Raw genomic sequence first — 27,241 nt, forward strand, 5'->3', positions numbered from 1 at the left:
TATTAGTAGAAAGCATTCAGTGTCTCACCAAACTTTTGTAAAGTGCTACTTGTCTCTCCGTGTCTCTCAGTGACTCTCTGTGTTTATATGTGGCGGTTTGCTTTGACATTCTTCTACTAACCGTATCATTTTCATAAACTAACCAAATAATTTCACACATCATTAACATTTTCATTCATCCTCGCATTTGCCTCGACTGGGTGCTTTGTTCAGGAAGACAAAAAACAACAACCAGCGAACGTCTTACACAAAGCAACACACACATTATTAACAAAAGTGAAGGGTTTACCACAAGCTTGGTTAAATTTCGGTGATAGCATTTTGACAAAGTCTTTTAACTAAAACAAGTTTGCGAAAGTTACGAAACTTTGCCGAAATCGAGATGGCTCAACCGCAAGCGTCTTACCCAACTAATGCAAATGCATACGTACACACACATATGCATATGAAGCCCCTCACAAATGTGTGGGTGAAGCCGCTCACAAGTGTGTGCGTGGTTAGGTGCCGCAAGAGAGACACACTCTGTGGTTGCTTTGCAAGCGCTGGTTGAAGCGGCTGCCTGGCGCAGTTGAGCCCACATAATAAATTGCCACATGCAGACACGGCTATCAGGCTGTCGATGATCCTTGAAATTTGACTTGTTGTACTAAGAAATGAGTGACTATTACGGTAATGGTCGTTGCTGCGGCGGAAAGTATGATTATCAAGTGAGTCTTTCTGGTATTGTGGCTGATGAAGCGTATAAATTGGATATTAGAGCGTACCATCAATGTTCGAAGAATATTTCGATGAAATTTGCTCATTAATGGCGACGAACTTAAACTAGTCCTAGTCTTATCCGGCTTCAACCCTGTTTATCATGTCATAAATGTCACTTAAAGAAATAGTTTTAAAGATAACTACAAGAAATCTGAGAAAATGCCATTCGCATAATGCTAACTCTACATTATGAGTACTATAGCAGCTGCGAAGACTTGCCGCCATGGGCATGATCACCAAGGACTCAATATACAGTATTATAGCTAACAAACATACACCGAACTTGACCAGTGGGCAAAGGAATGTCGAGAACGGATTCGAAGAGAATATAAAAAGAACCAACTTTTATGATTGGAGGAAATATCTGGTCTAGCTATCCTTCTCCAACATATACGCCATTCAGCGCCTATTTCCAAACTTGCCGATTTTCGCAGAACCAGTTTACTAGCTTTTAACCGATCGTTAACAAACTTAAAGGATCCTAATTGTACATTTTTAGACCTATGAATGTAAGAAGATACTAGGGACTACATGTCTACTTATATGGGGCCTATCGGCTGGCCTCATGCATTGCTGTTACAAAGCGGTAGTCAAATCAAACCTTACTTTGGACCGCTGTCAGCAAAATCTCCAACGGCACTAGAAAGGTTATTCAATCTACCACCAATCAACATTGCAGTGGAAAGCTTTGCAGCAAAAAGAGCTGGAAGATTGGCGGCGTGAAAGGCATTTTCCACAAAGACCTTCGGATACAGCTCGATAAGAAGGGAATCAGTGGATAAAAAAGACTCTGTATTCCCGTGCTTTCTCTGGGAGATCATGTGTCAAGTTAGCAGGAGCACACGACCCACTAGCGAAATTTTCAACACCTACACGGACGGTTCCAAAAATATCTGATGGAGTAGCCACCGGGATCTATTGCGCGAAGCTCGATCTCAAACGATAGCATGTCATAAGAAGAAGGACGGCTGTAGATGTAGTGCCTGCCTGGAAGCGGACACAAAAGAATTCCGGTATTCAAAAACGCTGATGCTGTCCATCCGTCTGACTACCGAACCAAAATAGAAGTGATTTTTACTCAAGAAAAGCCTGCAATACGCTGGAACAACTCTTATATTTCTAACCAGCCTTCTATAGAACCCGTCTAAGATATCTAGGAGACTCGCAGTTTAAGGGTCTGGTAGTGAACGAGGCAAGACGAAATATCTCCTGTCGTCAAACAAACAGTCATCACATTTGCAACTTAGCTTGAAATCCTAGATAATCTTGGCTCAGTATTAACAGCAACAACAACGTTTGCCTCGAAATCCTAAGCAGAATAAATCTTGCCATCAGGTGCTATTTCCGACGGTTTAGGCAATTGAGAACTAAAGTTCTCTCTCGACGAATAAAGACCAAATTCGTCAAGGCATTCTTTATGCCCGTCATGCTATGTGGTGCAAAGGCATGGACACTGACAACATCTGATGAGTCGGCGCGTTAAGAATTTTCGAGAGAAAGGTTCTGCTGAAGAACGCTGGGGGAAGCAGAGGAAGAGGATGACCTCCGCTCTGTTGGAAAGACCAGGTGGAGAAGGAACTCGCTACACTTTGAATCTCCAATTGGCGCCAAATCTCGAATAAGAAGAACGACTGGCGCATTCGGTTATAGAAGATCAATGAGACTATTATTTATAATCTTCGGTATTTAGAGACCAAAAACTCTCTTCAAATAATAAATACGTTAATTCCAGCATACTGCATATAGAAAGTAAGATATGCAACTGTGTAGAGAGCATATGCCCATCATTTTATTATTATGAAGGCTTAATTTAAAATGGACTTAAATATCTAGCCATAAGGTTCCAAATTAAGAAAACTGCGGGAAAAGCCTGAGATACAATGCAGTTACTCTTTCGTACACACAGTTATGGCAGTGCGTTCATATTTGAATTCTATCCGGCAAACCATTTCGTTTGTAACATACCCACTCTCCCACTGGGCGGAGAGCCATGTCCAAGTAGCAGCACACAGGTATGCTTGCCATAGTCAACTTAGAACCTCTGCGGTACCCCGTCACCGCCTTTACAGTCGTTGCAGTTCCATGGCGAAGCGAAACAGCTGTGACGGCGCGGCGTTGCGGCAATGACTGACGACCACTACATCGCTTAGCGGATTATCGAGACATAACTGCGTCTGTTGGTGCACCAACAAACCGCCGCGACGCAACCAACGTTGATGCGGTGTCTGCTTTTGAAACGCACGCTGATTGTAGCCGCGATCGCCGACTTCCTCTCCGACACATGGCTGCAGCACTACACGAAAATGCGTCGAACGCGTCGAGTTTCTCAGCTTCGCCGCGCGCCTCGGCGCATCGGTGACTACGTGGAGACACGCACCGGAACTCGCTTGCAATTGAGAATTTTGCCGGTGCAGATACCAGTGAGTAACGTCATTTTGGAAGCAGCTAGTCATACGCAGCTGACTGGTGGCATGATTGGCGATGTGCAGGCAAAGCTCGCCGGAGCTTAATGCGCCAAATGCGATGAAGTCATCGTTGGGCAGTCTGAAAGTAATGGAAAACAAGAAATGTGTTTACAATGCCATGCGCACACACAGTTGTACATTGGAGTGAGCTTAGAAAGAATTTTTTTTGCGAATTTTTTGAAAGAGAGAAACAGTATGCCAGTCAGCCTGTTGGCGGGGAGCGGGAGTACATGCTGACTGAAGGCATTTGGCTTACGCACTTGAGTTGCGGGAAAACATTCTGCAAATACCACGAGAATGGCTGGCAATTGAGAACGCGCTTCAACTGATGGCTTTGCTCTGTGTCGTTACTGCTGAGGGGTATATGTTTAGCCGCCGGCTTGGAGGCGTAGAAGAAATATTTGTAGGCGTCCAACCAGGATTCGGCAATGATTTTTGAATTTCTGCAAGAAAAAAGGAGAAAAATTGAAAAATCAAATTTAAATTTTCAAATTTCCTCCAAAAATTTAGATCTTTAAATTCATGATTTTTAATTTAAAAGCAGGTTTACCGTCTGTATGTATGTATTTTTAGTATGTACTTGCATATGTAATATCTATCTAGCTCACCATCACACACACATCTAAGCTTTGCCAGCGTACCTTTGCCTGACCGCTGCCGTGCCTGTGTCTACCCAATGTAGGTTATACTCTTGGGGTCATGAGGCTTACCTGAGATATGTTGTCTGGCTATCGCTGCCATTGGGAAAACGAAATGGATGCTGTTTGCGAAAAATATGCCCGACCCGGCTGCATGGCACAATCTCGATTTGTCCGCCACAAAGCCACAATTTAATGGAGAATTCAATGGACTCGCCACCCCAAGTCTATAAAGATGCAGGAAAATAGAAAAAGAACATATGAAAATGAAACGTTTGTATATATTTACATATGTATATGTGTATGTGTATGTGTGCATAGTATTTTCGTGGCACATTTACACACTCAGTTGCAGTTATTGAGGTGTAAGCTAGTGGAAGGGTTGAATCGATTTTATACAGAATATATAAGTATTTCCATTTTCGCGTAGCTCTTTACCATATATTTTTCTATAAAGGTTAGAATTTATACAGCTTAAGATATGAAGGATTTCAAATGGTTTAGAAAATACCATGTAGCATAAGCCGATAGTACATATAATGCCCTTAATCGTTCACGTCATATATATAATCGAAAGAACAGAAGAAATTTATAAGTCCCTTCCCTACTAGAAATTTTTGAGCCCAAGCAAAGCCAGAAGAAATCTATCCATCTCATCTCAATCTGGCTATGCCAGTGTATGTGATATTATGCCAGTTGCTTGTTCGATTCGCTACGCTCCAAGATATGATAAATCTCTTAATTGCTTGATCCAGTATGAAAAAGTTAGAAAAAGTTGTCAGTCTAGGCAATTTATATACTATAGTTTATTATACTATACCATATAAAGTATGTATGTATATTATTATTATAGTATTTATGTAACATAAAGCTTATATGAAAATATTGCAAATATTGCAGAAAAGAACTCCAACTATTCCAGTACTTTGTCATTACAATCATTATGACAACTACTAAAAAATTAAAGATCAATAACGAAAGAATACTTGCTTCATTTTCCGTTGGTAGTTATATAAACATTGGAGAAGACGAACCCGATTCCCCAATCGATGACTATGAAGCAGACGTTCCATTGCCCGACCATGAGGCAGTTCGAAAAGCAATTACCCGTCTGAAGAACAACAAGCGGGGGCCGACGGATTTCTGGTCGAGCTATTCAAACACGGCGGCGAAGAACTGATAAGGTACATGCATCAGCTTCTTTGTAAAATATGGTCCGACGAAAGCATGCCCAATGATTGGAATTTAAGTGTGCTCTGCCCAATCCACAAAAAGGGAGACCTCACAATCTGCGCCAACTACCGTGGGATAAGTCTCCTTAATATCGCGTACTTATAAGGTTCTATCGAGCGTATTGTGTGAAAGATTGAAGCCCGCCGTCAACAAACTGATTGAACCTTATCAGTGTGGATTTAGGCATGAAAAATCAGCAACCGACCAGATATTCACCATGCGCTAAATCTTGGAAAAGACCCGTGAAAAGAGAACCGACACACACCACCTTTTCGTCGATTTTAAAGCTGATTTTGACAGCACGAAAAGGAGCTTTCTTTATACCCCGATGTATGAATTTGGTATCCCCGCAAAACTAATACGGCTGTGTAAATGACGTTGAGCAACACAAAACGCTCCGTCGGTATAGATAGAGACCTCTCCGAGCCGTTCGTTACCCAACGAGATTTCAGACAAGGCGACTCCCTATAGTGCCACTTCTTCAATCTGCTGCTGGAGCAAATAATTCGAGCTGCAGAACTTAAACAGAGAACAGCTTTTATAAGATTAATGCCGACGATAATGATATCATCGGCCTCAACACCCGCGCCGTTAGTTCTGCTTTCTCTAGGCTGGACAAGGAAGCACAGAAAATGGGTCTGGCAGTGAACGAGGGCAAGACGAAATATCTTCTGTCATCAAACAAACAGTACTCGCACTCGCGACTTGGCTCTCACGTCACTGTTGACAGTCATAACTTTGAAGTCGCAGATAATTTCGTCTATCTTGGAACCAGCATAAACACCACCAACAATGTCCAGCCTAGAAATCCAACGCAGGATAACTCTTGCCAACAGGTGCTACTTCGGACTGAGTAGGCAATGAAAAAGTCGTCTCTCGGCGAACAAAACCCAAGCTCTATGAGTCACTCATTATTCCCGTCCTGCTATATGGTGCAGAGGCTTGGACGATGACAACAACTGTTGAGTCGACGTTGCGAATTTTCGAGAGAATGGTTCTGCGAAAGATTTATGGCCCTTTGCGCGTTGGCCACGGCCAATATCGCATTCGATGGAACGATGAGCTGTACAAGATATACGACGACATTGACATGGTTCAGCGAATTAAAATACAGTGGCTACGCTGGCTAGGTCATGTTGTCCGGATGGACGAAAACACTCCAGCTCTGAAAGTATTCGACGCAGTACCCGCCGGGGGAAGCAGAGAAAGAGGAAAACTTCCACTCTCTTGGAAAGACCAGGTGGAGAAGGACCTAGCTTCGTTTTAAATCTCCAATTGGCGCCACGTAGCGAAAAGAAGAAACGACTGGCGCGCTGTTGTTAACTCCGCTATAATCGCGTAAGAGGTGTCTACGCCAATAAAGAAGAAGAAGAACTTATATAAATATTAATTTTTGGAGTGTATTATTTGAGATTCATGCCTGATTTTCCTTTTTTTATCTAAACATTTTGCCTTCATTCCAATTTTTTACGTTCAGGAAGCATTAATAGGTCTATTGAAGGGCAAATTTTTTTTTGTGAAATTCATTTTGTTTTTATATAACATAGTTTCTATCAAAGGTGACACATTGATTACAGCGATCTTCCAATTTTTCGATACCATTTCTGTTGTACGTGGCCTCAGTTTCGTTAACCACCTCTTCAATGCGAACCCCAATTCTTGGATTTTCGCCATCGTTTTCCCAAATAAGGTTATTTTTCGGCGATTAAGTCATTCAGGTGGTCCAGTTGCTGTTGACGGTATTTTCTTTTTGATATTAGTCAATTAAAATTATTCCATGCGCATTCCAAAATACAGACGCCATAACCTAGCCAGTCGACTTTTGTGATTTTCCACGCTTTGGAGTGGCTTCATCGAGTGCAGTACACTCGGCTGACTGTCGATTTGACTGCGGAGTGAAATTATGGAGTCATGCTTCATCCATTGTCACATATCGACGCAAAAACTCGGGTTCATTTCGTTGTTGCATCTCCAAACACTGCTACAAATCATCAACTCTTCGTTGTTTTGGTCAAAAGTGAGCTCACGCGGCACCCACTTTGCACAGAACTTTCTCATACCCAAATATCCATTACCAATATATCCAATATACTCCTTTGATACCTTTGGAGTGCCTGCTATCTCAAACCACTTCACTTTACACTCATCTAAAATTATTTTGTGGACTTTTTTAATGTTTTGTTCGATAATCACCTCGTTTGGGGGTCCACTACGTTCACCGCCTGCGGTTGCACCACATCTAAACTTAGCGTACCAATCCTTGGTGGTTGATATTCAAAATGATTTCTTTGATGATTTTTTAACAACTGTTATCTGGGTTACCTTAAGCCAGTAATACAGATGCGTCGAACACCTGCTTATCTATGTATACAGAGTCCGAAGTATGAAATTTACCAAATGCAAATGCAAATATTTATCTGATTAACTAAGTGGACGGAATCTCGTCTCTGTAGGGTTCGAAACTAAATTTCAGTACTTAATTCGAAGTCAATATTATTCGTCGATGGCTTTGCGAGACCGTTCTAGGTAGCATCACAACTGGTTATATTTATTCCCCAAATCGTTTAAAGAATGCCTTTTATTGCAAAAATTGGAGTAACGTTAAGAAATTTGGCTAAGGAAGCCGATAGAGATATACATATGGCAACACATAGAAACAAAATTGACCACCAACTAGACGCACTGTCAAACATACTTACCTCCAGTAGTGGGTTGAAGCCATTTAATTTAAAAAACCATTCCCGAGAGATCATGAATATGCCACCAGCAAAAGTAGGGCTTCTGAAAAGTTCAGATCATTAGTAATATTCGCAAGAGGTATAATAAGTTCGCTTAAAATTAAATAAATATTGCACTCATTATGAAAATATTGCTAGGTTAGGTTAATTTGGTAGGCTAATAATCCAACTATACTACAAAACTGTTTTGGGTCTTAGCGATACCAGATGAAGTACCGTCTGTGAGTAGTAGTCATACTTTAGGAGTCAGCGCTTGAACGAATTTGAGCAGGTTCTGTGACCTCATAAATGTTGCCTTTTCCAGTGCTTCATACCGTGCGGACCCCAAACGCTTTAAATGTTGTCAATGCGGAATTTTCCCGGTATTCATGGGGTAGGCTATCATTATAAGATTATATTGGATTTTACGCTTTCTTTATCGATAGAGATAATATATCATCTATATGATCTGTCGGTTATTCAAAGTTAGCTAAGCAAAGCTGTGAGGGGTCCCTAACTGTAAGTTGAATCTAACTGAAGCATTAGGAAATTCAGATCGTCTTAATATAAATTGAAGAATAAACAATTTAGAATTCATAAAATCTTACTTTGTTGGTGCGGCTTATATTAAATATGTAAGTACGAGAGCTTCTACTAATAGATACGAGCTTTTGTAGAATTCCAAAAAACTCGCTGTATTACAATGATAAAAAAAAAATTAAGCCAGCCTGGTGAAATTAAATTCTCAAGAAATCTAAGACGCATAACATGTATGCGTTTTCCAATGAAATGCGCTACAGGCAGCTTAGATGACAGTACTTCTCGTTAAAGTAAATAAACAAAACAAAATCAAATGATAAAGTGGTGTAGGTAAATTACTTGAATGCCGTTGCGGCGGTATTTGTGTCGCGTCGCAAGCGTGCCGCGCCAAATCTGCTGTGCGCCCAACTGAATTGCTGTAAATATGCGGTTTGCTCGTTTAAAGATTCCACGAATGCGCGTTGTTGTTGTGGCTGCTGGTTGTACTGGTCGCGACGCTGTGGCTGTGATTGCGTTGATTGCGGTCGCGGTATCCAATGAAAATGTAAATTCCAATCGAAACCACCCATGAGATTCTTCGAACTCGCCGTATACTCCAATGACTCCGCATTAATGCTATCCAACACAGGGCTGACGGCTGCCGCGCCTATGGCTAAACGCTCCAGCAACGGCTCCAGCCAGCCCACATTAACCTCACAGTGACTGTCGAGAAAGAGTAAATAATCGCCGGTGGCAAGGCGAGCGCCGCGATTACGTGATGCAATCACACCCAAGCGTTGCGTATTACGCGCGCTTTTAATTGTTACTTGCGGCTGTGAAGTAGGCACGCGGCTGCTGCTGTTGCTCGAGTTCGCCGAAGAATGTAAGCTGACATAGTTTGCGGCTGTTGTTGGTGGCTTTGAAGATGAAAAATTACGCATGAATGGCGGTAGCTGGAGTTTAAGCATGGCCGGCAGCAAACCAACTAAACGGGCAGCGGGCAGACATAGCATTGGAAGAAGATGTCATAGAAAACAGTGAAAAAAATCCAATTAAGTATTGTCTATTTTTGCATTAGATATGCCAAGTGTAAGCATGCAAATGTGCGCGCGTGATTTCAATCAAAAATGGCGCAACACCAGCGCCGCGTGCGCGCTCATTTGCATGTGCCGCCATGGCGTATACGCACCATCCGCGCTGCAGTCATCGATCAGTATCAGCTCGTGCAGATAGCGATGCGGCGTGCGGTGATACAGCGTCATTACGGTACGCAAGAGCGCCGAACGTGCCTCATTGTGAAATGCGATGATGATGGAAACGCGCGCGCGTTGCGCGGCCAAATGGAAAGGGCGCGCCGTGCAGCTGCAATGAAGCGGTAGAGGTTGCATTCGCAAATAACGGTTGCTTAGTTTAATTTTTTGTTTAGTACATTTGTAAATTAAAAAAAAAAATGACGTTGCATATACGCACCTGGCGTCACGTGTATCGGGTAACGCGCGCAAGGCGCCAATCGCATCGCTGCGTGCCGCATTGTAATTATAGAATTGCCACGGCGCGTTTAGCGTCTCAGTCGGCGCTGCAGCCAGGAATTCACGCACCGCTATTGCGTACTCGCTAAGCGCGCTCTCCGCGGCAACGGGCAGCACCTGCAGGTGAGAAAAGCACACGTTGGTTGCATGTAAAATAGTTTAAGCGCTAAAGCGTGGAATTAAATCGTAAGTCACAGGAAGATTATAGAGTTTTTTGGTACTGTTGTTGTAATATTTTCTGTCACAATATTTTTAAAAAATTTTTTGACATTTTTAAATATCTTTTTTTTAATTTTTACTTTTTTTGTACTAACATTTTTTTATTATTATATTTATTTTTAATTTTTTTTTATTATTTAAAAATTTTATTTTTTTTTATATTTTAGACATTTTTAAATGTGACTATTTTTTTATTTTTTTTTTGTATTTGATTTTTTTTTTTTAATTTTTTGTTGATTTTTTAATAGTTTTTTTATTATTATTTTTGCACATTTTTCTCTTATCTAATATTCACTTGCGCCTGTTCGTAGCGTTCAACTTGCAGGTCTGCATACTCATACTCGATGAATTGTATGCTGGTGTAGATGCAAGTGAGCAGCAGCAGCGCTATGGGCAGCAGCAGTAGTCGACAATGCCAGCATCGTTTCTGCAACTTCATCACGCATACATTTTCGCCCGCCCAACAACAAATAACACCACGCGCGCGCACTCTGCACTGAATTACTATTAATAAAATTTGCTGTGCAAAAGCAAACGCTCGTCAGTCGCTCGACGCTGCGTCGATCACTTGCCAATATTATCGCAATTCAGCAACTGACTTCGATTCTCCTTCGAGTAGACGCCCCATAGCGCTTAGGCTGCGCGACGCTGCGCTCATAAATTATCTAGCACGATTTTCAGTGCTCTATTTTCCACTTATTTATTTAATGTTAAACTGAAATTAGTTTTTTTTTTTTGTAATTTTTGTCATCCTTTTTTGTTTGCCATTGTATTTTCGTGTTTTTATTTGCATTTATTATTACTTTTTCAATTAATTTTCAGTTGCACAATACTCCGCTGTAGGCTACTTACGCTCCGCTATTTGCCAAACCGGTATCGTGTGTGTAAACAAGTCGATATGTTTGGAAATTATCACCCGTTTATGTCGTCACAATGCCGCGTGTTGTTGCTGTTGTCAAGCGTCTAGCGTCTGCCGTTCGCCGGCGTCTGTTTTTCATTAGTCGTTAGTCACGCGTTTGTCCAAAAGCGACTGGCGCAATGACAACGCCTAGCAGATAGCTTGTGCGTTTGGCCTTAACAGTGAACGCTTTGACAACTGAGATAAGATATTGCCTGCGCCGCGGCATGCGCGTGTGTATGTTTGTGCGCCTGTATCTACATATATAACATATGTTCAGATGATAAATGACAATTTGACAGCATTGCAAGCGTTATATTTGTATTTGTATTAGCCAAGCGCTAAATAATTCGATTGTGACAACTTAAACTAAGCAGAGTTGCCAACACGAAAACAAACAATTTAAATACTCTTAATTAACAAAGCGTTAAAAAACCAATAAAAAATTTTGAATTTTTTTTTCAAAAATCTGGTCAAATTTATTTCTTATTATTAGTCAAAAATTATACATACATAAATACCAGATTTTTACTATGTGTATTAGGGTGGGTCAAAAATTTCGACTACTTTTGTTTGCTTGGTACTCAAAAAAATGGGTTCTTGTTCACCCCCAAGAAAGTCTGTCCCAGTATGAGCTCTTAATTCTAACTGAAAGGTGATCCGTCTTACAGTTTTCCATTTCTTTCTTATTATCAGTTAGAAAAATTCAAATATCGCTTCCAATTACTTGATAAAATATTTCGTTTTTCATACAAAAAAGGTCGCTTACGATATTTTCATAAATCTAACCGCTTGAAAGATATTAACGGTTGAAATTTGCTTATTTCAAGGTAATTTTTTATCTTATGGATATTCATACGATTAAAGGTTATTATTCTCAACATAGACACATAGACCAAGCTGATAGTGACCTACAAATACTAATTTCCAAAGCTGGGAAAAGCTTCTCATTCTATCAATTTCCTTAATCGAGCTTAAATGTCCTTTGACTAAAGTAGACAACTTTATTCGCTTTTAGAAAACAAGTTTTCTTTTGCGTATTATCCCCCCCTTCAGTGTTATCGGCTAAAGACGTAAACATAATAATATCACAAACATAATATTCTGAATACCAGAGGTATAAATTTCAACTCTCTTTATCGTTTTGTAAATAATTATTTTTCTAAACTTCAATACCTTTCCCAATATCTATTTTAATAACGAACGATCTCTATCTCTATCTATATTTGTTCTAGCTTAATATCTGTCACTTTCCCTTATCTTCATCTCCATGTTTATAGCTATATTTACTTTAAACTCTCACATTATCTCTCTTTAACTATGTTTGTCCTTATCTCTCCAATTATTATTATCATTATTTAATTAAAATGATAATATAACTAAACCTTAACAGTACAAAAGTAGCAGGTTTATCTTTCCAAATTCATCCATTCTCACCAAATGGTTCCGATACTGTAAAAGCCAATCAAACGCAATTTTGGTTTTGTCGATTCAGTTCCGGTAACACTTCTTCTTTATTAGCGTAGACACGGCTTGCGACGTTACAGCTGAGTTTACAACAGAGCCCCGTCGTTCTTCCTTTTCACTGTTTGGCGCCAGTTATAGACTCCAAGTGGCGCCATGTTCCTGGTCTCCACCTGGTCTTTCCAACGGTTTGAAGGTCCTCCTCTGGCTCTGCTTCCCCGGCGAGTACTGCATCGAATACTCTCAGAGCTGAAATTTTTCATCCATTCGGATGACATGACCTAAACAGCTTAGCGACTGTGTCATAATTTGCTGAACTATGTCGTGTTCGTTGTATTTCTCGTACAGCTCGTCGCTCCATCGACTGCGGTATTCGCCGTTGCCAATGTGCCAAGTGCCATAAATCTTCCGCAGAACTTTCGTCTCGAAAACTCGTAACGGCACCTCTGCACCATATAGCAGAACGAGAATAATGAAAGACTTATTGAGTTTTGTTTTTGTTCGTCGAGAGAGGACTTTAATCCGCAATTTCCTACTTAGTTCGAAGCCAGGATTGACGGACAGGAAGATTCCGAACACTCGAAGTGTAACCAACTTCAGACCGTTCACGCAGCTGTCGCACTGGAATCAGCTGTTTATAAATTTGCTGAATGACAGTTCGGAGTATTGTTCACAAGTGTACAAAAGCGTTTGCCAAAAGTGAACGCAAAAAAAGTGATCAGCGATGGAATTCAAACGTAATAGTGTGATTGCTTTATATTTAGCTGGAAAATCACAGCCAGCAATTGTTCGTGAGCTCAAACACCTTAATGTGAATAAGGTTTTTGTTTATCGCACCATCACTCGTATCACAAAACGCCATGGAGGTGGTCATCAAAAGACTGCAACGTCACGTGAGATGGTTCGGAAAGCGAAGAAGCGACTTGAGCGAAATCCACGACGAAGTGCCAATCAAATGGCTAAAGAACTGAAAATATCCGACCGCAGCATCCGACGCATATTGAAAAATGAGCTCAAGATCAAGCCTTACAAGTTCCAAAAGGTCCATGATCTCACGACGAAGCAGCAACAAGTAAGACTTGAGAGAGCGAAGCAGTTGCTTCGCTTGGCCGAAAGCGGTCAAATTCTGAACATTGTGTTTTCTGACGAAAAAATTTTTCCAATTGAGCAATTCGTAAACTCTCAAAACGATAGGGTTTACTTGACCGACCGTTCATACGAGAATCTAAGTCATCGGTTCGACACCAGGAGGCAGCAACCGCCACAAATAATGGTTTGGGCCGCTGTCACCGCAGATGGGCGCACTCCAATTGTTTTCATCGAACCTGGCGTCAAAGTAAATGCGACATATTATCGGGAAAATGTTCTGGAGGCTGCTTTGAAGCCGTGGGCAAACAAACATTTCGGTCGCAAACCATGGACGTTTCAACAAGACTCAGCACCGTCTCACAAAGCGCGAGTGAACCAAGAATGGCTGAAAAACAACGTTCCGAACTTCATTACGACCACACAATGGCTCTCGAATTCACCAGATGCGAATCCAATGGATTATTCTCTCTTGGCCATTTTGGAGAGCAAGGTCCGAAGTAAAAAATACACCAGTCTCGAGATGCTGAAGAAAGCCATTGTCCCTGAGTGGGCCAAAATACCGGCAAGTCACATTCGGGCAGCTTGCGATTCGGTTTTTGACCGTCTCAAGGCCATAGTTAAGGCAAAAGGTGGTCATATCGAGCAAAAGTGAATTGGTTCTGAATTTATGATTATTTTCACACCTTCTGTACTTTAAAATAAATAAAAATAATTTTCCAAACCGAATTTATGTATGGCTTTTTTAATTGGTTACACTTGCACCCTGTATAATTTTGGTGATACTGCCTGGGAATCATCCACTGTAAGCTTTTCTTTTACGATCAACTCTTAAGTCGGGCGTGTACTGTTAACTATTTGACAGTCTGTCATCTAGAAGCGCCTAAAGCCAATTTGAGAGAAATTATGTATTTTGCATCAGGACAACGCCAGACATCCCACATCGTCGTCAGACGCGCCAGATACTGCGGGAGCTTAGTTGGCATATTTTCGTTCATCCAACTTTTAATCCGCACCTCGAACCAAGTGATTACTACCAATTCCTGTCTATGGCGTATGATTTCGCTCGTGAAAACTTATCCTCAAAAGAATCTAGTAAAAACGACTCCTCCAGTCTTTCCAATGGGACGAGAAGTTTTATGAGTATGGATCAAAAACCTTCTGTTTAAAGCAAAAATAATTGGCTTATTTTTAGTAGACATTTATATTTAAGACAGTTATATTGCTTTTATTTATAAGCATATCAATTGCGGCTCACCACCTCCTTTTCGATTGTGACCTAAACTCATTCAATATGAATTGGTGCAGGTGTTGCACGCAATCGCTATACGACAATAAAACAAAAGTGAAAGCTGAGCAATAGGCAACTTTCGTCGTTGTGACCCCTGTCATTCATCGGCTCACTCATACCTAGCGCCAGCACCAAGCAGTTAGTCAGCTCGACAAGAGCTTTGTTAATAATTTCATGCAGTTTGTTATTATTTGCACACTATCGGCTTAACAACTAAAGAGTTGCGTGTCAAACATCCGTTTTCCGGTTCGCTTCAACCATTCAAGCATTCTAAGAGCCACTCTGCCAACGGCCAACCGCTTGGCTGGTGTTCATCTGTTCGCCTGTCAGTCTGTCAGCTAGTTTACCGCTTGGCGCCTGCATTCGCTGCTACTTTATTAAATGCCATAAGAAATGTGATTTTTCAGTCTGTTGCGTATTTCCGCTTCCGTTGCACCGCCGGCTGTGCCACAAATACTTGTTGCCGGCTGCGCTTCATTCCGCCAACTCACTCAATCGCCTGGCTACGCACGGTCACACCGGCGCGGAAGCTGGCTGCTGCGGCCATTGTTATCGGCACTGTCATTGTTTTAGTGGCTGAGCACCTTTGTTTACAGTTTTTGTTTTTCATATTCTCTTTTTCCATTGTTGCAGCGCCTTTATTATATTGTTGTTGCTGTTACTGTTTGCTGCTGCACTCGGTTTTATGTTCATTGTAGTCAATTTAATGACACTGAAATATTTTCTTTTCATTCGCTTTTGTTCACTCAACCTCCGTTATACTGATTGGCTGCGTCTCTTAGTCCGCGTTTGGGTTTCCTTCGCTATCTTACCGTAAAATGTTATAATTATCTGATTACCAGACTTAAAAAAAAAAAAAAACACAAAAAGTTACGGAAACATTTCCGCTATAATAACGAAATTAAGAGAGCAGATGAGAAGGCAGAACTACAAGTGTTGCGTCTATGCATAGAAGCTTTAAAACTATCTCCCATATTGGAGAATTTTTTCAAGCGATTTAGTTCTACTCCCTGGTGTTAGACCATACAATTTTCAGAAGTTCGACCGGAATCAAGTTATTCTAAGGAATCGTTTGTACTAGTGAAAGGTGTTATAGCTTCGGAGCAATCGAAGTTAAAATTTTTTGCTGCTATTATAACCGAACTATAGATGATAAAAACTTCCTGACTTTGGGAATCCGCGCCGGTGCTTTTATGGAAATAAGGAAGAGTTGCATTTGAATGTTAGAGAATTTATTAAAAGGAATTCTGCCAAGTAATCAGAAAAGCTGCTAAAATGTGCAACTGAGTGTGAGAGAGAAAGATAGATGACACTGATAGATCTGAGTAGTTGTTTCATCTATCACTCTCTCTCTCTCACACTCGGTGGAGCTTTTCAGCAGCTCGAATCTGGAAGAGAAAAGCTAGCTGAGAGTCGGTGAGAGCTTTGTATTTTCGTTTACAAAAGGATCGACTAAATATTTTGCTAACAGTAGACTTGCCTAATGCAATGTTTGAACTCTGCAGGGTTTGTCCGGAAAGTAATAAGACTGAGTCGATTTAAAAAAAAAATGTATAAACCAATCGTTGTAATTCTTTAAAAACTTTCAAAATCTGCTTCGCTGAAAGCATTGAAGCCGTCACGGAAGGCATTCTCTGAGAGCCGAGGTGCATGCTGCTTGGATCCCCTCTGCCCTCTCAAAATGCTTGCCGTTCATCGTCCTTTTTAGGCAAGGAAATAAAAAAACGTCCAAGAGGGCCACATCTGGGCTGTAGGGCGGCTGCGGAAGCGTTGGGATTCCGGCCTTGGTTAGGTAGCTGTACACAAGAAAGGCGGTGTGAGCCTGATTCTCCAGGTGCTTTGAGACAACTGACCAGCCGCTCATTTCGTTAGTAAGGAACGCCCTCTACCGAATCCAGCCGGTGCGCGCACGCTCCGAAATACAGTCGCGGCGGAAGGAAATCAGTCCCAATACTTTCCGTACAAACCCTGTATGTTGTTTATTCGAGTTGAGTTGAAAACAGCGAAGAAAAGTCGCTTAATGTACATATATATTACAATGGTTCTACTTTAGGTGAGATTATACTAACTGCCTGTCACGCCACACATAGACCTAAAGGTCCTCTGAAAAATCAGATTAAGGTTCACTTTAACGCGAGCTCAAGTTTACGACGTGTAGGATGTCAACACTTTTTGCAAAGTTTAATAGAAGCATCAAGTCATCGGTAAGTTAATTGTGTATCGTTTTTAGCGACTTGCATATGACCTGTTCTGTACTGGGTCGTTAGGCAAGAGGGTGGCACTTTGGCTATTCCCGAAATACCAAACCACAGCATTATGCATCATCCATGTCAGTTCCTCTCCGCCGTATTAAAATAGCTCGGCCGGCAATTCATCGCCCCCGCCGCTCTGCTTTTCTTCAGGCGAGCAATTGCTATTCGAATCTCATCATAGTCGGGTAATGGAACATCTATTCCATCGTCATCGATTGGAGAATCGGGATATTCCACTTTCACTGCCGTTCAGCAGGCTCCGATGCAGATTGTGTCTAGACGCTCATCCACCGGAGTGAATGTCAGGAGTCGACGACTGAGTCTTTCTCCCACGACGAATACCACACCGAATTTTCGCTCCTTTATATGTAATATATTACCGATGTAGTAAATGTCACAAAGACCTACTCGTCTCCGTTCTTGTGCCATCCATCGCACTTCTTGGACGGCGGTGATGTCAGCCTTTACTTTTACGAGGATACCAACCAGCCGGTCATCGGCATCTTTCCAATCTTTTAGGGATTATACATTGCAGGTGCAATCCCTTAAATCATTGTCCTTAATACGTTTGCCGTAGTCGTCATCAAAAGTGCGGTCTTACATGCGAGTCTGTTGTTTCCCTTTGATTGGAAGTGGTTTCTACGTGGCGGGTCCCAAATCCAGCGCAAAACCTCGCCAGGCGACTAGTATAAAGCTTTTTACACTTTTATATAGCGATCCGCTTGAATTCAAGACCGACGCCCGCTGCAGCCGCACCTCTGGTGAACAGACGCTGCAATTAGACTTCAACAAACCCTTAATCCAAATATTTCAGAGGGCTCCGCTGAAGCTTCCTTTCTTTTAGCCGTGACCCCAGGCTCCACACCTGTTGGCTTTCGCATGTTACATAAAGGTTACACATGTTTCCAGAGTGCGCGGAAAGGATGCAAGAGTAAGAATTGGGTATACTACTGTAACTGATTACCCAGAAGCATAACTATATCCCGTTACACGTTACAATGGCTCCTGCAAATGGTTGCATACAAGACATGTGAGCCCGGAATATGATAAACCCTACAGAATAGGTATTTGACGGACTTAAAAAGAAGAAAATCTACATATAGATTTGGGTTGACCATAAAATGAGGTTTATCAGAATATACGTAGTTTATCTTTCAAGGGTATTAAAGGTAAATTTTGGAGATACAACTCAATAATATTATTGGATCTACGGCAGCTCTATGCCATGTGGATTCATGGGCTCTCAATAAAAACAGTGTATGGATCATTTAATTAATGAAGGTCGTGGGAAAATGATTTGCGTTTCGCATTGATTCAGCAGCCATTTTGTTCTCCGGATGTACCATAAGCGATTCTCTCGTGTTCTTAGACACGAAAGTAATGTTAGCCGATGAAAGGATGAGTATCAGTGATACTGAGACGTATTTTGGGGCCAACAACTAATAAATGTATCGCCGGCGGCAACAATTACACATGTTCTGAGACCGTTACATGAATATCGCGCTCTAATGACTGCACTGAGTAGGAAGAGAGCACAAGACCATCTCTTATACCATCAACGTTACTTGAATCCATACACCAAAATGTAATTACACAAATTTGGTTTGTTTAAAGATTTCAAAGTGTTTAGCATTTCCGAATTTTGATTTGCAGCCGGAATACATTACCGCCCACCACATGCCGCTCATTGCTCACTCCATGTAACTTTCCACGTCAATTCACTTGAAACTCTTTTATCCGCATTTCTTGTACGCCGCAAATCTCCATAAAATCCTTGTTTAGGTTACTTTGTTTTAAATTAATTTTCGCAATTAATCTCCGAAAGAAAAATTAAAATACAATAAAAGAAGACCACGGACGGACGGACTCGTGCAAAGGCAGCGGAGCATATCCGCAGCGTTAAGCTTGATGAGCGAAACTTTTCGTAGCCAATTTTAATTCTACGCAGGCTTCAGCTGACCAAAAAATATAATCCAAGCGGCTGAAGGGGGAGAGAGTGGGAAGGAAGCCGATGCTTAAATAAATTCATAAAAATAAAAGGTAAGCGAAAATCAAGGGAAAGTAAGACCGTAAACTAACTGCAAGAAAACTGGAATTCAATAGAAATAACTAAGAAGTGGAAAGCAAAAAACCAAAAAAAAAAAAACAATGCAACAACAAAAATATATGCAAAAATGTGGAGGAATTGAAGAAGAAGAAATCAATTTGAATAATTAAGCGCAAAGTAAACGAAGCAAGCGGTACGGCTGCGGTGCTGCAGGGTGGCAACGCCACTGCGCTGTGGTTGTTGGGCTGCTGGACGCGCGCAGCTCTCCGCCGCATGCATTTCGCATTCTTTCTTGTCTGCAAGCGGCTTTTGTGTGATCAAAAAAAACCAAAAAAACTAATAAAAAATGGCAAAATAGAAAAGGTGAAACCAGAACCGAAAGAATATCAGAATATCTCCGAACACTTTGCGTCTGCTTATGCGTAAAAGATGATAGCGTTGCAAATTTGAATGCGCAGCAAAATAATCAAAAGTGGTGGAGAAAGAATAGAAGGTAAAGCAGAATGCCAAAAAGGATTTGCGCAATGCTATTCTTCCGCTTCAAAATACATTGCGAATATTTGCGGAGCCGCTTTAAATTTTTCATGATTTTCTTATGCTTTTTACACCCGCGCGCAATTTACACCAGGGTATTATAGTTTTGATTTAAAAGCTTTTTTGATAGACACTTTTTTATGTTCATGTTGAGTTTGATCTCCATATGTCAATTAGCGTGTGTTCGGCAGCTCAATGTTTAGAGAGAGTGGAGGCCCTCAACAACTCTTAAGAATCGGCTCAAAATATTTTGGTTAATGTTAGACTTGTAAGAAAAGACTGGAAACTTAAAAAAACATGAGCGAAAAAAGACAGCGGCTGACGTTGAGTTAAAAAGTACGACGAGTAAAAAAGAGGAAGAGGAAGACATGACGTTGGGTGGAGAAGGACCTGGCTTCGCTTGGAATATCCAATTGGCGCCACGTAGCGAAAAAAAAGAAACGACTGGCGCGCTAACAGAAAAAATAATAGAAAAGCGAAAGTTCATGTCATCCCAGTTCAGAGAGAGTGCTTCTAACAAGTGACTTGTATGAAAAATGGACTAAGGTTGACATAGCTTGTATGTAGTCGTATTGACTGAAAAACCTATTTTGCCAATAAATATTAGGAATAAATAACATGCAAATTTAGTTTTCTCCCAATCCGTTAGAAGTTAGGTTAAGTTTGGTTAGGCAAGGCTATTCAACCGATTTATTTTTTTTTTACTTTCTGGTGCATTAATCAAAAGTAACTGATCACATATTAGATAAGCGATTTACTCTTCTTATAGGCGGGTTACTCTAAAATTTTTAAAGGCTATTATGTCCCGTCAATTCTATAAGTTTTCAGAAGCATCGGATATATGATAGTCCTACGCGATCTGAGCTCCCACTATAGGGATCTACAGCGTAGATGACAACGGTTTGCCAAATTACATGCTAGTCGTAATAGAAGCGAAAGCTTCGTAAGCACTTTTTAAGGTTAGGTTTTTATTATATGTAACCTGGTGTACGAAAAGGGGGCTTAGGTGTCAAAAAAAAGGAGAACAATTAATGAGATAACGAGAAACTGACGATTATTTTTAACAGCTTTTCCCAGAAAACTAGTTTCCGCACGTTAGCCCCCTTTTCGTAGACCAGGTCACATATATACACTCAATTGTATCGATTCTATAGTATGAGGATATATTTTCAGAACCGAATCACGTGGTTAAACGACTAACAGGTTTCTCACGTCAGAAATGTAATAGGATCTTTTGACTGTAGAAGGTAGTACTGGGTTGAAATCCGAGTGACTGTCTGTCCGCCCCTCCGTTCGTTCGTGCAAGCAGTAACTTGAGTAAAAATTGAGATATCTTGATGAGACTTGGTACGTGCGTTGCTTGGAAAAAAGTAATGAAGATTTTATAAATTGGTGTCATCGGACCACCGCCGCGCCCGTAAACGCCACTAACCGAATAATGTAATAACTAAGTACTAAATCAACATATAAAACTCTTATTGGGTAGTCGAAAAAGTAATTTCGTATTTTTCCAATAGATGTCGTGGCAGTCGTATATTTCCAGTGCTACCAATCACATTGTGTCACACCATATAGTGTTGGAAGGGTGAGACTTTAAGCTTCATTTAACCAAAAAAAAAAAAATTCGGGAAGTTGAAAAAAAGTTACAGCTGTTCAAAAATGAGTGAAAATAATGAAAAAATTCGCTATATTTTGAAATTTTTATGTAAAAAGGGAAGTTTACGGTGACGAAGCTGTATCAGTTCGTGTAGCACAAAAATGGTTCGCACGCTTTCATTCTGGAAATTTCGATGGGAAAGATGCACCTCGCTCTGGTCGACCTATATTTGAAAAAGTTGATGAAATTATGGAAAAGATTGACCAGGAACGTCACATAAGTAGCCATGACATCGCTAAGAAACGTCATATTCATCATCAAGCCATTTAAAAAAGGCTGGCTACTAAAGGAGGCTCGATGTTTGAGTACGACATGAATTGTCTGTGAAAAATTGAATGGGTCGAATTAACATCTGCAATTCCTTGCTGAAACGAAATGAAATGAAGCGAATGGTAACAGGAGACGAAAAGTGGATCAAATACGACAATAATGTGTGAAAAAGATCATGGTCCAAGCGTGGTGAAGCTCAACAAATGGTCGCAAAGCCAGGATTGACGCCTCGAAAGGTTATGCTGAGTGTTTGGTGGAATTGGAAAGGAATCATCCACTATGAGCCGCTCCCACCTGGTCGAACTATTAATTCTATATTTTACTATCAACAACTGATGAAGTTGAAGCAAGCAATCGAAAAAAGACGACCAGAACTGATCAACAGAAAGGGCTTCGTTTTCCATCAGGACAACGCTAGACCACACACATCTTTGATGACTCGGCAACAACTGGGAGAGCTTGGCTGGGAAGTTCTGATGCATGCACCACATAGCCTTGATCTTGCCCATCGGACTACCATTTGATTTGGTCAATGCAGAGTTCCCTTAATGGAGTAAAGTTGGCTTCAAGGAGAAGCCTCTGAAAATTACTTGTCGCAGTTTTTCGCCGAGAAACCAGAAAAGTTTTACACTGATGGAATAATGTCTCTAGCGGAAAAATGACAAAAAGTGGTCGACCAAAATGGTACAAATTTGGTTCATTAAAGTTCATTATAAATATAAAAAAATAAGTTGAAGTTTGATTAGAAAAACGAAAAGGATAGAGCCGATTTAAAATTAAAAACAAGTAAGGAAGGGCTAAGTTCGGGTGTCACCGAACATTTTATACTCTCGCATGATAAAGTGATAATCGAGATTTCATTATCCCTCATTTACATATTATTCAAATACCGTATTTGTGTAAAGTTTTATTCCGCTATCATCATTGGTTTCTAATGTATATACTCGAAATATACAGAGAAGGCATCAGATGGAATTCAAAATAGCGTTATATTGGAAGAACGCGTGGTTGTGAACTGATTTCACCCATATTTCGTATATGTCATCAGAGTGTTAAGAAAATATTATATACCGAATTTCATTGAAATCGGTATAGTAGTTCCTGAGATATGGTTTTTGATCCATAAGTGGGCGACGCCACGCCCATTTTCAATTTTTAAAAAAAGCCTGGGTGCAGCTTCCTTCTGCCATTTCTTCCGTAAAATTTAGTGTTTCTGACATTATTTGTTAGTCGGTTAACGCACTTTTAGTGATTTTCAACATAACCTTTGTATGGGAGGTGGGCGTGATTATTATCCGATTTCTTCCATTTTTGAACTGTATATGGAAATGCCTGAAGGAAACGACTCTATAGAGTTTGGTTGACATAGCTACAGTAGTTTCCGAGATATGTACAAAAAACTTAGTAGGGGGCGGGGCCACGCCCACTTTTCCAAAACAACTTTATACAAATATGCCCCTCCCTAATGCGATCCTTTATGCCAAATTTCACTTTAATATCTTTATTTATGGCTTAGTTATGACACTTTATAGGTTTTCGGTTTCCGCCATTTTGTGGGCGTGGCAGTGGCAGTTTTGCCCATCTTCGAACTTAACCTTCTTATGGAGCCAAGAAATCGTGCACCAAGTTTCATCATGGTATTTCAATTTTTACTCAAGTTACAGCTTACGGACGGACGGACGGACGGAGCAGACATCCGGTTTCAGACGGTCACCCTGATCACTTTACTAGACTTACAAACAACCGTTATGTGAACAAAACGTTGCGACGGATAATAAAACCTTTGCACGAATAGTGCCTTTAAGGCATAGCACTTTATGACTAAAGGGTTCTCAAATCGAACCAAAACTGTTCAAACCAAACCAAACCCGAACTCAGCTCTTCCTTAAATGATAATAAATATCACTTTATTCTATAATAGATTAACATGTAAAAGGTGTTATATCTTCAGTGCAACCGAAATTAACGTTTTTCTTTTTTGGTTTTTTTTATTTGTGTCACCTTAAATGTAATCGACAAACATCTTACTTTGGAAATATTTTGAAAATATGTATTTAAGATACAATAATACTTATTTTTAATTGTATTCGATTATTTAACACTTGGCTCCACCCACAACTGGATCCACCCCACACTTTTATTAAGAAATAACTTCACTTTGCTTTGTACCGCCTGACTGCACATCTTTACAATTGGCTAAATGACCGAGTTTATGCCAAAAATATTAACACATTTCGCATTTCGTTTGCCACAAAAAGAAAAACAAAAACAATTTAACTTGCCACAAATTTTAATGCAAAATTGTTCTGTAAATAAGCAAATGAATACGTAAATAACACTATTTTGTTGTTATTGTTGTTCTTGTTGTTACATTTCTCGCACATTTAGCGCATAACTCTTTTGAATGTGAGTGAATGTGTGGTTGTGTGCAACTGTATAATTCGGCAAAATTATTTCAACTAATCCCTAAACTCGCTGCGACTGACTTGTTAGCCTTGAAAACGAAATCATTTACGCTGTGTTAAACTTGCGCGTTAATTCACTTAAAATTTGCGCTGCCAAAAAAAGAAAAGCACGCATTAGTATTGTGTCCATTCATAACTGTGAAAGTGTATAAGTGAATTGCACAAAAACGCGGCCGCCGGCGCTGCTGCGCACCGAAAACGATTTAATTTCAAATTTCAGCGAAGTAGACACACACACAGGCACAGACAACATATATAAACATAGAGAGAGCGCTGTGAATGGAAATGGAAAACGGATTAGTCGCTTTGAAATGTAGCGCCGATTTAAAATATGAATTTAATTTATTTCGTCGCAATGCCAGCTCTTAATTATGCGCCCGCTTAAGCGCTTAATCGAAAAAACTGCGACCAAGCACACACACATATGAATGCTTGTACATGTGTGGCTTAGTAGCAGAGTGGTTAGCTTGAGGCAAGTAGTGCGTTTCACCTGGCAACAACAAGCACTCAACTCATCCTCCTTCGGTGGCGGATTACACTTAATAACCCTTGCCCTGGCTCACATTTGAGCTCATTGCTCTCGCTTGCGGCTGTACTTCGGCGAAATTATGAATTAAATTCGTGGTTATTCACCTTCCAATGAGCATTGCGTTAAGCGATTTCTTTCTACATTCCCCGACATTGCTGCGAAATTTCCCATCTGTGTTGGAAGTGTTCACTGACCTTTTTCAATTCACATGCCGGTGCGCTGGTGTTAATATCTTATTTGCACCTAACTCGCTAGCAGTCTATGTAAACCAATTATGCAACATGTAATACTTGTATTACGCTTGGAGTGGACGGAGTGGAGTGTTGTTTTCTGAGTATTCAATTCCGAAAATCCTATTGATTTAGAATTAGCTCTTCATAATGAAAATTTTAATAGTCCACTAAATTTTAGACTCTGTGGTACAGTGAAATATTTAGGTATCATCCTGGATAGAAAGCTTCATGGAAGCCCAACCTCAAAGAGAGAGCAAAACATGCATCGCTTGTTTTATATTGTTGTAGAGAAGCGGCGAGGCGCACTCTCACCGAAAGTGGTTCTTTGGCTCTACGACACCATAGTCAAGCCCATTATGTTCTATTGAGTCTTTATGTAGTGGAGGGCTCTAGAAAAAAACCACACTTGCAAAGAAACCCGAAAACGTTGATCGAGCGGTCGCATCAGCATGTGTGGTCCACTCCAACCATGGCACATAGAGCCCGTAGACATCATCGGAAGGTGTGTGGCTGCAAAAGTTGCTATCAGATTAAGAGGATCTAAATTTCTAAAAGAAGACGTGACTGAACACTTGGAAATTCTCACACACTTTGCCTTCATACCGGCTTACTTGGGTAATGGAGGCGGCGAACATTGGCGACTCCTTCTCTGCCCATATACCGGCATACAGCTTTGGCAAAGGTCGTCTGACTAAATGGTCACACCGCGGGTAAGCCTATTGGACAGTGACCAGTTAAAACAGCTACACTTGTCGTGAAGTTAATATTGCTAAACACAAAAAGTTAGGATGACCTTTTACAGTTCACTTTGGACTAGAAGGATCTCACAGTCGCACAAGTTCTGGTTGTTGACCACTAGACCTCCCTAGATCAAGGCTGGAACACAACTGGGTATCAAAGGTCGACTCGCCTCCTATCGAATGAAATTGGAGCAAAAGTGCCCTACCTAGCAAGTTCATCGGCTTTGGATTTTCCGGCGATACAGCTATGGCCGGGCAACCATACAAGTGAAATATGGAAAAAGCTTGAAGATGTTGTAAATAAGCGCAAGGTGTTATAGCCGCTCGACTTTTGGAGTAAATGCAGACCTCTATGAAGGAGGCTGTACTTCAAAGCAATATATCTACCGCTAACTTGATGACAGCCATTCCGCTTAAAAGAAACTGGTCGGGTAGCCTGAAACTATACTTGATGATGAGATTCCGCCAGCCTACTCCACCTACAGTTCTTATTTTGAGCAGTTCACTAAAAGTGTGCATGTTTTTATACCCTCGCAACAAAGTTGCTAAGGAGAGTGTTATAGTTTGTTCACATAACGGTTGTTTGTAAGTCCTAAAACTAAAAGAGTCAGATATAGGTTTATATATACCAAAGTGATCAGGGTGACGAGTAGAGTCGAAATCCGGATGTCTGTCTGTCCGTCCGTCCGTCTGTCCGTCCGTGCAAGCTGTAACTTGAGTAAAAATTGAGATATCATCATGAAACATAAGAAGGTTAAGTTCGAAGATGGGCAAAATCCGCCCACTGCCACGCCCACAAAATTTCGAAAACCGAAAACCTATAAAGTGTCATAACTAAGCCATAAATAAAGATATTAAAGTGACATTTGGCACAAAGGATCGCATTAGCATATTCGGGCGTAATTTTTTTTTTAAGTGGGCGTGGCCCCGCCCCTACTAAGTTTTTTGTACATATCTCGGAAACTACTATAGCTATGTCAACCAAACTCTATAGAGTCGTTTCCTTCAGGCATTTCCATATACAGTTCAAAAATGGAAGAAATCGGATAATAACCACGCCCACCTCCCATACAAAGGTTATGTTGAAAATCACTAAAAGTGTGTTAACCGACTAACAAATAACGTCAGAAACACTAAATTTTACGGAAGAAATGGCAGAAGGAAGCTGCACCCAGGCTTTTTTTAAATTGAAAATGGGCGTGGCGTCGCCCACTTATGGATCAAAAACCATATCTCAGGAACTACTCTACCGATTTCAATAAAATTCGGTATATAATATTTTCTTAACACCCTGATGACATGTACAAAATATGGGTGAAATCGGTTCACAACCACGCCTTCTTCCAATATAACGCTATTTTGAATTCCATCTGATGCCTTTTCTGTATAATACTATATACATTAGGAAACAATGAATAAGCGGAATAAAACTTTACACAAATACGGTATTTGAAAAATATGTAAATGACGGATAATGAAATCTCGATTATCACTTTATCGTGCGAGAGTATAAAATGTTCGGTGACACCCGAACTTAGCCCTTCCTTACTTGTTTCTTTTTACATTGTAAGATACGAAGATTCACCGGTAGATTTATGGCCCTTTGCAACTACCGCTGACGATGGGCCGTAAGAGATATACGACGGCATTGACATAGTTCGAATGGATGAAAATACTCTAGCTCTGAGGTTATTCG

The 27,241-nt window shown here is 40.6% G+C and overlaps 1 protein-coding gene across 1 annotated transcript; it reads right to left on the bottom strand.

The window, feature by feature from the left end:
• Positions 1 to 2,485: 2,485 nt before the first annotated feature.
• Positions 2,486 to 10,609, bottom strand: LOC126750948 (putative polypeptide N-acetylgalactosaminyltransferase 13). Its single transcript, XM_050460807.1, has 8 exons — positions 10,375 to 10,609; positions 9,802 to 9,977; positions 9,521 to 9,693; positions 8,692 to 9,316; positions 7,795 to 7,876; positions 3,935 to 4,089; positions 3,485 to 3,667; positions 2,486 to 3,303 (listed from the first exon to the last, which is right to left on the bottom strand). Exons 1-8 carry the CDS (start codon positions 10,516 to 10,518, stop codon positions 2,823 to 2,825), a joined length of 2,019 nt encoding a protein of 672 aa, XP_050316764.1. The 5' UTR covers positions 10,519 to 10,609; the 3' UTR covers positions 2,486 to 2,822.
• Positions 10,610 to 27,241: the final 16,632 nt, after the last annotated feature.

The sequence above is a fragment of the Bactrocera neohumeralis genome, chromosome 2 (assembly GCF_024586455.1).
Source record: "Bactrocera neohumeralis isolate Rockhampton chromosome 2, APGP_CSIRO_Bneo_wtdbg2-racon-allhic-juicebox.fasta_v2, whole genome shotgun sequence".
Taxonomy (NCBI): Eukaryota; Metazoa; Arthropoda; class Insecta; order Diptera; family Tephritidae; genus Bactrocera; species Bactrocera neohumeralis.

Bases quoted from the DNA above. Each gene is read 5' to 3' on its own strand.
- LOC126750948 (XM_050460807.1), bottom strand. From the start codon at position 10,518: ATGAAGTTGCAGAAACGATGCTGGCATTGTCGACTACTGCTGCTGCCC. The intron at 9,978-10,374 runs GTGAATATTAGA...TCTCACCTGCAG, and splicing joins AACGCTACGAACAGGCGCAA to GTGCTGCCCGTTGCCGCGGA. The intron at 9,317-9,520 runs GTGCGTATACGC...CTGCCCGTTTAG, and splicing joins CGATGACTGCAGCGCGGATG to TTGGTTTGCTGCCGGCCATG.